The sequence below is a fragment of the Thunnus maccoyii genome, chromosome 15 (genome assembly GCF_910596095.1).
Source record: "Thunnus maccoyii chromosome 15, fThuMac1.1, whole genome shotgun sequence".
NCBI classification, from domain to species: domain Eukaryota; kingdom Metazoa; phylum Chordata; class Actinopteri; order Scombriformes; family Scombridae; genus Thunnus; species Thunnus maccoyii.
This window is the reverse complement of record NC_056547.1, coordinates 28,172,405-28,184,927: the sequence shown is the minus strand read 5'-3', so window position 1 is coordinate 28,184,927 and position 12,523 is coordinate 28,172,405. Positions and strand designations below refer to the sequence as shown.

General features: G+C 39.6%; 1 protein-coding gene across 2 annotated transcripts in view; it reads right to left on the bottom strand.

Moving 5' to 3' along the window:
• The window catches only part of LOC121912730 (septin-7), a 47,236-nt gene that overhangs the window by 24,119 nt on the left and 10,594 nt on the right, over positions 1-12,523 (bottom strand). For both annotated transcript variants that reach the window (XM_042435093.1, XM_042435092.1), the window contains exon 4: positions 5,667-5,773. In XM_042435093.1, coding sequence (XP_042291027.1) covers positions 5,667-5,773 — 107 coding nt within the window. The remainder of the gene's footprint in view (positions 1-5,666; positions 5,774-12,523) is intronic.

Genomic DNA, 12,523 nt, shown 5'->3' with positions numbered 1-12,523 from the left:
CCAAGCTTTGATGTACTCCACCAGTGTCAGAACAATTATTTAGGCATTTTAAAGTCAAAAACAAAAGACAAAAGGTAGTTAACTGACCTTCACAGCTTAAAGTAATGGTGAAACAGCCAGCAAAAAACCTGCTGGTCGATGGTTCAATCCACTGCCTGACATCTGACCTGGATAAACATGCTGGGTGACATAATTAGCACCATTACTGCTTTAGATGCAAGGTGTGGTTAAAGGTGCAGCTTGAAGCTTTTAAACAGATAAAAGGTCAGTGAAAGAATGCTTTTCAGCTTGGAGTTACCATTTAAAATAACAAGAAAGCTTTGGTTCATACCAAGGGATGGAAATTAGCAGCCACCGGCCAAATGCCGGTGAATTTGTGAAGTGTCTGGTGAATTGGGTCAACCTACCAGCCACGGTGGCTGACCTGCTGTAACATTACCAGTCGACAGCCAGTCTCTGCTGCAGTTCATATCATTTAGTTTTAACATGTGTGCCTGTGACGTTGCTATCTGTGCCGCCGTGTGCACGACGTAAACCATCAAGTAGCTATGTGTGGCACATTGGTGTAAATTTGGCCGGCAAAAAATTTGGATATATGAGACTGATCAGAGTCGGTCACTACTCCAAAAACCAGCTGAAAACCGGCCTATCGATCGGTGCAGCTCTACAAACAACAGCTTTATTGTTGTAAATTGGTGGCTATTATGCCACAAGGAAGTGATCTACATCGTACAAGGAAAGTCAGCTCCAGAGAAAACGGCTCCAATGAGTGTGTTTGTGTGAGAGTTAATACTTTTTATGAGAAAAATGTGTATTAGTTGTTTTTTTTCCCCAGAGCTAGTTACACACAAAAGTGCAATTACAAAATGGGGTTAAAAAAAAAGAATGGCTGGTAAAATTTAGGAATAATTATATATTAATAAAAAAATACACTTTTTAGACCTTGGTCGTTTTTAACTATATCTTTTAACCGGATGAGGGGTTTTAGTCATCGGACGTCTGGATCTTAAGCTATCAGAGAAACAAGCTGAGCAAACGTTAGCAGCAGCTAAGCTCACAGTTCCGCCAGACATCCTGTATCTGCCGAACAGAGTCAGAGAAACAGTGACTTTTAATGTGAAACTGCTTTATTCAGTGTTTTTGCTGGGTTTTAATCGCCGGGTCTGTTTGTTTTGGAGATGGGGACCTCTGCGGATAATTTGTCTCCCAGTAAAAACAATGAACACGGAAGGAATCCTAACTGTGAGGAGCTGACTGCAATGACCGCAATGGTGGTTGTTCAACAATGAAGACAACTCCCATGATCCCACACTACTTCACAACTTCATCAAACTCCACTTTTTGTTATTATTTGATTGTTTTGGATGAGAGACCCCTAGTGGCAGAAATGAAATATTGTTCGTTTAAGAGGAAGCTTCTTGTCTTGAAATGGAAGGGGGGGGGGGGTTTGGTTTTCTGTATATTAAGTCGTGTGCCTGGGTTTTATCAGTACATCATCACAGGAAGTTGTCTGTTTGTGTGGGGTTTTGTGCAGTAAACAGTTTAATGAGGAGTACAACATCTTCTATCATTGACTTACAGGAAAAGCAGCGCCAGAGAGCTGGTTGCTTTAGTCTAATCTGTTCAATTCAGGCAGCTGTAGCTCTGGGACTAACAGAGGATCTCTGTATCGGAACAGGCTGATACATTTTTGACACGTTTACACATTACATGGGGTCAATAATAACCTTTTTTTCAACATTAGACATCTGTCAGTGTCACAACCTATGGTACGAATCAGTACATTTTATGTGTTTCAATATGAAGTTTAAATAACGTGTGAATAACACCATTTGAAATGACGCATGTATAGAATGTGGCAAACACACCTTGGGCAGCTATTATTGTCAGAAAAAAAACAACAGAAGACAAAGTTGTATATCTGTTTATAGTGCACCCAAACAACCACTGGGCTGAGAGGATTAATCGAGTCACATTGAACCATCTGCTGTTTATGTCCTCTTTTCACTTCCTTTAATTCATTTTAATTTTTAGCCTGTATGTCTACAGGTTTTGAACACAGCACAAATACTGTATCAGTATATGAATGTACAGAGGAGACCATCAGTGTTCCAAGGATATACAGTAAGAACAATGTAACAGTAATTTAAATGCTAAAATGCATTGATTCTACAAAAAAAACTCATTTTGAAGGACTTAATCAATTCTATATTTTTTCCTCATGTGACATTTATATTTATTTTATAATATATTTTCTCAGCCTGGTTCCCAACATACTTTGGGCGATGTAAACAGGAAGTATAATGCTGCCATGGAGTTAGCCGAGGTAACTCTAGCCTGGCTTTATTTTATTTTATCTTATATTTCCCTACATTTTGGTGAATCTGCACCATGAAAAGCCATGCTGCATTATTTCCCAGCACTTCCTGTTTACACTAAAACCATGTCGAGTCACATCTTTCACATGATTCCTAAACAGATACATAGACATTTATCCTGACATACCACTATCACAAGACAGTGAGTTGCACTGATTCCACAAGCATGTGTATAATGTCGGTGTTATGATTTGACTAGGTTATGACCTGGAACAGCGCTACTTATTTCATGCACCAACTTCCACATCACGTTCAGCATGTACTTGCATTGATATCATAACCGTCTTAAGAATTATAACTTTAAATCAATCACGAGTATAAGCAGCTGTTAGAGAAGCTGGTTTTTCTTTTCTTTTTGTTTAAGCAATATTTTCCTGAGTGCTTACACTGGAGTCGAGTGGAGCAGAAAGAGGTAAATATATTGTTTACAGAGATGTCCGTAGCCAATCAAGCATAGCCACTGGCCATCTGAGCTAGAATAAACTCTCTGTCTCGACTAGCGCGGATTAAGATGCTTACATAGACGCACGCACTTCAACTCCTTCGCTTCCACTGTATGCACATACCCAGCTTTCCCCTTCAACACATGACAATGCATTGTTCTATATCAACCAATGAATAACGAGTTCATCTTAACCTTTCATCTTCTAGCTACAGCAGCGTGACCGTAGCGCAGCCTCATTCATTCTCACAGTAGCTGAGGGAGCCCACACACATCCAGAGACCCGCAGCGTCAATCAATAAGGCGGCTTTCTTCCTCACACCAGGTCTGTTTATGCTAGATCTTATCATCATACTGTTTCATCTTCACTCGATCCGCTTTTATTTACTCTCCACACATTTCATGTCTTCTCTTGTGCATTTCATCCATACTCCAGCCCACATTAAATAGCTTCTGTGGAGGCCGGGGAAGTAAGCGCTGCCAAGCATAGCTTTGCTACAGCTCTGGCTCTTCTTTGTCCAGCCACCAACACACTACACACCCAGTCTCAGTCAGGTGGTTCTGGGAGTCCAGCATCTTTTATCTTAGTTCAGCTATTAATGCTCAATTATTATTTTATGGTGTACACTGAGCCTATTTTGGCAAAGATAAATGCACGATGAAAGTTTCAGCAGACTTAATTTTTGGTCAAACAATTTGTTTTACACATCAGTAGCACTGATATTAAGCTTTCATTTGCTCTAATGTACTGTGCACGAATGCAAGGTGTCTCTGTATCAAAACTGAATAAACAAATAGGACATTATTAGCTATGTTAGCGGCGCATCTGGATTTCTGGGGCAGATGCCGATACTGATATTAGGGAGCAAAAGAATTCTGATATCTCAATCCCTCGATCCCTCAAATGTGCTTATAGAACACCTGTGACAAAGTTATGTAATGGAGGCATGCTATTTTACAATAATTTAACAATAAACTCTACTGTATAACATGATCAGTGCACTGAAACAGTAACCTTCACTGGGAATTTAATAACTATAAATAAAAGTAACACATAGAACAGAAAACATGAATACATCAAACTTGAATAAAGCAAAAGGATCAAATATATATAAAATGCTGCCTATACAACTTAATATCTGCTGACCGATATATCGGTCGGGCTCTACTACTAATGGATGGATTACCAGGCAATATGGTACCAATATTCATGCTCCCAGGAGGATGGAATAATTATGATGATCCCCTGACTTTTTCTCTGAACCACCATGAGGTTCACATGCCTGCTAAACATCAGTATTTTAACAATGTCATTGTGAGCATGTTAGCATGCTGACATTAGCGTTTAGTTTAAGGCCCCACTGTGCCAAAGTACAGCATCAAACAGCTGCTGGCATGGCTGTAGAGTCTTGAGTCGAGTCTTGTTATTTCACAACTGTGGAACCAAACAAAGGACAGAGCCAGCTACGCCATCGGCTATTGCTTTGGTCTGAATGAGTGAACAGCAGATCACACAGCTGTGTCCGCCCTGTTTATCTTGATTCAAGCAAAGACTTTGTGATGAAAAGTTATGAATATTCTGCTGTTCATAAAAACAGCCTTGCATCAAATAAGCTGTTAGATGAAATATATATAATATGTAAAAGCAGCCATTTACCATGAAATAGCATTTACTAATATCAAGTTGAGTTTTAAAACTTTATTGTATTATTTCACTATTTCAAGTTTTGTTATATATTTGTCTGTATTTTTCAAGATTATTCATTCCATAGTCTTATTTACTCATTTAGTTTGTTAACTTTGACCACTTTGGTTGTCCTTCATTTAATCAGTAGTCATCTCATCCTCTCTTTTGCAAGAGAGTCTTGAGCTCAGCAGAGAGAATAACAAAAGGACAAAGACATACAACACACACAGCCAGACAAACAAAAGGACAAACAGCATCAGAAACAATTACAGACATCCCTAAATAAACTTGAGCTTCAAACCACACAAGATATTTGACAATGCGTTTGTCTGTCCCTTGCCTAGTGGATGTGGGCTGTTTTGTTTAATCAAAAATGATAAATACTCCATATTTCTGGGCTGTGAATGGTTGCTACACTGGATGAACTATTCATTGTGAAAGGATTAACTCTTTGATTTCAATTTTAATGGAATCTTTGAAGGTTTTGGGTCTTTCTTTTTAAGTTGTACCCAAAGTTGCAGATCACTGGAATACCAGGTCCTGTTTTGGGGTCGACTTCACGTAAAATACTCAGTAAGTCTTTACTTTATATCACCAAATATAAAAAGATGTGTTACGTCATACGACATTTTCCATTAGGCAACAGTTTCAAAGGCAACTTAATGTAGGAAATGTTACAACTGTAGAACAACAATCTAATTACATTGCCTAATATGAAATTATGACACATCTTTGCCTTTGGCAAACATGTTAAAGCAGATGGACCGGTTTCACTGTCTAACACAAACAAACGGGTGGCAACAGCTAAGAGGAGCAGTCTCACAAAACAAGATCTCACACAGCAACTATTCAGTTGATGGCTGTAATGCAGACAGACACTGGGAAAAAAAAGGTGAGGGCACACCTGTGTTATAGAAGCCTCAGGCCCTGACACTCTAACTGGCCAGTGTTAGGGTGAAGGTAACCTAAAAGACAGACCTTTGGCTCTTTATGGGATTATATTTAAATAAATAGCTGAGTCATACCAACACAAAGAGTCAATCCACAGGGGAGCATACAAAAATAATAATTTATCAATGGGTGAAATGACCAAACAGGGTTTACACTTGAAAAGAAGAAGAAAGCTGCTGGCTTCTCCTGGAGAAAAAGGAAAATTTACCTGTACAGTTTTTTTGATTCTGTGCGAAGGACCCGGGTATTCAGGAGAGTACAAGTCTGTCAGAAAGAGGGAGTTGATCAGCGTCGACTTTCCCAGCCCGGATTCCCCTGAAAGACAAAGACAGAGCCAGAGTGAGTGGGTGGGATTGAACTCGAGAGATGCATTTCACGCTATACTTGTTTTCTAATCCTCTTTTTCATGCCAGACTGAGGCACAACATGACACAATCTCCAGATGTTTATCAGCCCCGTTTCTAATGCAGTCTTTTGCTGTTTGACATTCTTTACATGTTTCAGATTCAGACCCTTTTTTCAGGACAGGAAATGGTTCCCTTTAACCCCCTTTTTTTTTTTTTTTTAAATAGGCAAGCTTTAACACGAGATGAAGGAAGAGGCAGACAGAGTAGAAGTTCTGTCCTCCCAAATTCTTTTCCTGTCTGCATTTCAGGAATCTAATCAGAGATTCATGGGAAGGAAGGGGAGGGTAAGGAAGATTTAAACAACCACAGTCATCATGAATTCTCACTCTTAACAAAAGAGGAAAAACAGAAATCAAATGCACAGATACCATTTCATTGTACTCAAAAGTAATCAAATGATCACAAGAAGCAATCAGAGAACTAACACCTTGATTCACTATTATTCTAGAATAATGAGTTTGAAAACAAACGTTTAATGGTGGACTAATCTTCTCATAAAGGTCCATTCTAAAACTTTTACAATTAAACAATTAAATGGCAGAGACCTACTCATGTACTTTAATCTGGACTTTGAATCTGATAGTTTGAGATCCAGTATGACACTGGCCCCATGCGGTGGATTTGTTAGTCTTAAACTTAGCCTCTTCCAATGTCACTTGTATCTAGGGCTGCAACTAACGATTATTTTAGTTATCGATTAATCCATTAGTTGTTTGGTCTATAAAATGTCAGAAAATGTTTCCCAAAAAATACCCAAAGGCCAAGGTTACGTCCTGTTGTTTTGTCCTGGCCAACAGTTCACAACCAAAAATTATTTGGTTTACTGTCACAGAAACCACAAAACATTCATAGTTGAGAAGCTGGAATCAGAGAATTTGGGAATTTTCTTCTTAAAAAATGACTCAAAATGATTTATCAATTATCAAATGAGTTGAAGATTAATGTAATAGTTGGCAACTAATCAATTCATTGTTGCAGCTCTACTTGTACCCCCACATAATAAAGTAGTTAACTAATTATACGCTTTGGCGGTAATGCTAGCGTTAAAGATCTAGCGTTAAGTAGCCATTATAGATACTAAGATAGAGTTAGACAAGCTAACGTTAGCAGCTGGCATGAGAGCAGACAATCCATCCACACTCTTGCTCTTATATTTTTGGTAGAGCTAAACCTTGAATAACCAATCAGCAAAAATATTAAAATTTTGATAATCACTCTCATCATTTATCAAGCAAAATGCCATTCATTTGCTGGTTCCAGCTTCTCAAATGTAATTATGCACTGCTTTTTGTTCTGTCTTATATAATTGTGAATTCAGTATTTAGGGTTTTGGACTGTTAGTTATACACAACAAGCAATTTGAAGATATCAACTTTGACTCCAAGAAGTAGCGCTTGGCAAAAACTTTCGTGTAAATTCTAAGGAGCTTGTGGAGCTGCAATAATCACAACAAAACTTGTAGGAACCCGGAGGGACTGACTGTGGTAATCCAATACCTACCATAGTGTGCCTGTTAAGATTGGGGTGAGTAGAGGGCAACAAGGAGCTGCTGAACAAAAGCCTCAGTGTGAGAGAAGAGGCGGTCATACGCCAGCCTGGCACTGCAGCCAAAGAGCTGCTCCTGACCTTTACAAGTGGCCCTGGCCAACATCGGCCACCGCTGCCAACAGCTCAGCCACTCAACGCCCCCATGAATAGGGAGGAGGACGGCGAGATGAAGAAAACATTGAACAAAAGGATCCTTCACTCAGCACACTCTCAAAGTCATAAATATTTTCCTACGAGGGCAGAGCCACATTTATCTTGCAATCTCAACAGAAATGCTTCGGCAATTATAGCTGGTCTGTGATGAAACATGCAAGACCGCTGTAAACATTTCTTCAAGGCTGAGAGGGAATGGAGAACTCTTATTGACTGAACGCTGATGGGTACTAGCGGGGAGGCTGTGGTTTTGTGCAAACTGTGGGTGAAATACATGTGATAAAAATGTCAGCTTGAATAAGGGAAGCTAAGAGCTGACAGGAACAGCCGGACCAAAGAGACAAAGTGAGATGCTGATCCAGGTCCAAGTCTATGCCCAGTGTGAGGAGAGGGAAGATGAGGAGGCTCTGGTTACACGAGAACCAAACCCATCAAACCGAGGGTTACGATGATGGTGGTAGTGGTGGGTCGGGAAAACACAAGAGAGGGTGCTGATCGTGACTGGTCGTAGCTGTGGTTGCTTGTTATGAAGGGAGGCGGGTCCTGAATCTGCCACATGACAGAGTCATATACAGCTGAAGTTAGCTGAGGAGATCTGCTCAGATGGTAATTGGCCTTGACTGAGTGACAAAAATTCACCACCCCTGCTGCTCTGTGAGTGAGGCTAACCCAGCATATGAGGTTTGACCCTTTATCCACAACTGCTTCCCAATATTCAGCGGTCTGAGTGAGTGAAATGCAAAATGTCATAAAAAAAAAAAGCAAATAGCAGCCAGTGGTTTCATCGAAGCAAACAAAGTGAGCAGAGTTCCAAAGATATGTATCAACTGTATTCTCTCCGTTTCAGCAATATTTCTCAAACTGTGGCCACTGATGACTTCTTCTTCTTCTTCATGTAGAGAGTGGAGGCAAAGGAAGTAACAGTTTGTAGTGTGTAAGATAAGGAACTGTGGATTATACAGACGTGAATGAAGTGAAAACTGAATTGATTGTGGCCAGGAGATACAAATTTAAGATAATCTATGTGCTTTACAAGTGCAAATCACATTTAAAACCCTGAAACTTTGATTCAAATCTGAGTGTTTTTCACATAACATTAAATATTCACACCACAAAATCAGCAACAATCGATGCTTAAAATGGAAACTCAGCTCATCTGCTTCATCGGGACTGCGTGGGTGTGGTTTGATCAGATCTGACTAACAGCGGCAAAGTACACCGCAACTGACGTCACATTTTGATTCAAATATTGCTGAACTCTGATTGGTGCATAGATATTACCCAACATCCCTTTCTTCCTTCCGAGCCTCACCATTCATTTCAGTGAGGAAAGCACAGAAAACAACAACACAGACAAATCTCTCATATGCGAATTAGTAATAATGATTCTAACTTTGAGAGAAACTTCTGTGTTCATGTAGATTCCTGTCACTCTTAATAAAGAGCTGATTGAGGAAATATGTTTGCAGGGCAGTGAAGTCAAATCATAATTCTCTCACCTTAAAAAATGTGCTGTGCTACAAACTAAAAGCCTTATAGACTTACTGCTAACTGCCACCTTCACTCATAGACAGACAAGTAATGGTGCATACTGTAATTCGTTAACTGCCCAAACTCACTGTATTTTTATTATGACCTGAATCAGAAATGTCAAAGTCTGATCTGATTGGTCAGTTTGGGCCTAAGCTTTGATTTTTAAGGGAGGGAGTCCACCTGCAGAACAGCCACTCACTAGCATTCAACACCAAACTTGAGTGTATTGGAGAGGCATGCATGGATGGCATAGCTATGCCCTGCTTTTCTTTCATCCTTCTTCACTGTTTCTTATAGTTAAGTTTGCAGTTAGGTCATTTTGAGTCATGACCAGCCTTGTAAAACTTTGTGGCGGTTGTGGTTCTGGAGATAGAGCGGGTGGTCCATTAATGACAGGATCTTTCTGAGCTTTTCTGTTTGATGCCTGACTCTTCCTGTCCACAGATCAAGCAGGACACTAAACCACAAGCACGGCAAGTCTGCTGCCATTGGTGTGAGAATGGAGAAATCGTCTACTAAAGTAGAAAAAGCTTTTTATAAGTTCAATCCATTTGCTATTTACTATTTGTACTCTGCTTTGCTGGTATCGTAAGTTATGTGTACAATGAAAAACTGAAAAAAAAGATGCTTCAACTGATAACAACAGGTTCGATTCGGGGGCCCCTTAAAAGGAAACTTGGGTATCTTTCAACCTGGACCCTATTTTCCCATCATTTTGTGTCCAAGTGACTAATAGGGACAACAATTTTTGAAAGTAGTCCAGTATTGAGCGAGAAGTTGAAAAATTTCCTTTTAACGGATGATTCAACTCATCGACATTTCAATAATGTTTTAAGAGCTGACACTTTTTTATTGCAGTATGAAATGCTAATTTTCTAGAAATAGCAAAAGGACACAGAGGAGTGTTTAAAAAGTCAGCAACTGCAGCTAAAGTTAATTTGCTGATGGAGCTGTGTGATATTGCCAGGTACCTGTCAAGGACTCATTTAACTGCTGTACAGGTCTTTTGCATTACTCAGCACATACGTATAAAGTAATGCTGCCTTATGTGCTATATGTTCAATAAATACATAATATTCAATATATAGAAAAATATATTCATTTGTTTATGGGCGTATTTGACTAATGGGTTGTACGGGTGAAGGCTCCTCGAGTTTCGTTAAAATACGCCACGTCAGGAATAAATAATGAAGCCATTCAGTGTCTTTACAGCTGAGCATCCCAACTGCAGCACCAGAGGGGCCACTCTCACTGAGCCGACCCGCCAAGCCGAGGCCCACCGGCTCGCTGCTCGGCTCGCTCAGCAGCCAGCACACTTCCTTTAAAGGAAATTTCCAGCAGCTGTGTAAACCATGGGGGTTTATTCAAAGACACTTCCCACTGCATGCAAGAGGCTGGTGGAGGGGAAGCAGGAAAAGTTTGGCTTGTAAGAGGGAGGCCGCGGTAGGTTAATTCATTTGACAGGGCTTTCAAAACACTGTGCTAATAACGTGCAGGTGAAATGAAAAGCAGCCTGTTTTTTTTTTTTTGTAAAAGGGGAAATTTTGTATGTTCAACATTATCAGGCAGCTGAAAGCAGTCATCTTCTTTCCACCACTGTGTTTATGAATGGGGCTTTCCCTTCAAAAAAGGGGCAGGAGACAGTAAAAGTTTTAACAAGTCTAGAGCATGACAAAAGTGTTACGTATATATCTTTCGGCGAAGCCATCAATTTCCATCTGTCTGTCTGTATCAGATTTTGTCTCCTTCTCCTAAAAGCCCCTCTTGTTTAATTCGAGGGCCTGCTTTCCAGAAAGGATACAACAGAGCTCACTCAACTCTCTGTCAACCAGGACCAAGCACAATGAGCTACGGCTGCACTGGCCAACATCAAGGTCAGTTCCTGCCAATGTGTAATTCACTGCCAAATATTGACTTTGACCACAACAAATGGCTCTGGCCCACTTTCACTTGCCCGCTAACAATAGCCATCCCCCAACTACATCCACACCAACACTGTGTACTTTAACCCTTAAACTTAAAAAATACCTAGTTAAAACCAGTGTTTTCCCCTCATTTGATTCCTTCATGCATTATAAAAATGTATTCTTTTAACATTTATGCAACTGAAACAGACAGTTATTTCAATGTTTTCAAATAAAACATCTGATTAACTCTTAAAGTCTCTTAAACAAGCATCCTATTCTAAACTCAACTCTATTCTTAACAATGGAGAACATAAAAAGAATACAAAAATGTACAGGAAACACATGCAAAACTAGGCTTAAATGGCAACACGATTGCCAAGTAGAGGAGAGAAGAAGAAGACAAAGTTCATAAATGTTACTTCTTTTTAAAGATGCTACACTGGATATATTATACCCCAGAGAAGATACATAAGATAAATAGTGAAATGTCATTTTCAGTTGTGTCAAGGGACCTTCTAAAATCATTTTGGAAATCTGTATCTGTTTGTTTAAATATTTGATCCCTGTGTACTCACCATGATGAATCTCTAAATCTTTGACTTTGTTAATTAGGTACTACAAAACAAGACAAATGGAATTCTCATGATAAAATATATACTTATAGCACTATTGGTCAACAAGTCCTCCGAATTAAAATGATGAAATACACTTTGTCCATGCCCTCCAGAACAATACATGAAAGTGATTCCTGACCTGACGGCTCTATTGACAGAACAACATTGTTTATCTGTGCTTTCTGAAACCACTGCAAATCACAGTTTCAAAAATAAAACGGTTTTATGTTATGACAAAGCTATGGTAAAGGTTTGGTAGGTTTAGAGAACATGAAAAGAACTTGGTTAGGGCTAGGGAGAGATCATGGTTTGGGTTAAAATGACTACTTTGTTAGAGTTAGGGTTATGGTTAGGGTTATGGTTAGCAATAGGGGTTAGGGGTTAGGCATTAGGCGTTAGGCGTTAGGGTCTTCACAGATTTTCTGTAACCCTAACCCTAACCCTAACCCTTAACAAAATAGTCAAAGTTAGGAATGACCGCGGAGATGGTTAAATGAAACTAGCATTGACTGTTGGGAGGAAACGGAAACTAACAGTTTGATGCCAAATTCCTCCCACTGCAGGTTCGGTGGCTCTATAACACTGTCACACTGCTTCTTCCTTTGTTCCTGATGGACAAGTCATCATTACTATGGCTGGAGATAGCTTTGTCACTTGAATATAAACATTTGCTATTTTGGTGCACAAACGACATTGTCATTTTTCTGGGGAGGACAGTCTTCTATTAGCAGAAAGGGAATACATTACCATTCATTTGGAATCTAGTAACTTGCCAACCTCTTTAACAATGGTTGACTTCCACATGAATTTTGTAACTATTTGAAAAGGAAATGATCTGCTGAGCGTGCCCAAGCAAAGAAACGCACGTGTTAAGCCACCTGTGTTTACCCTTATTCAGCCATG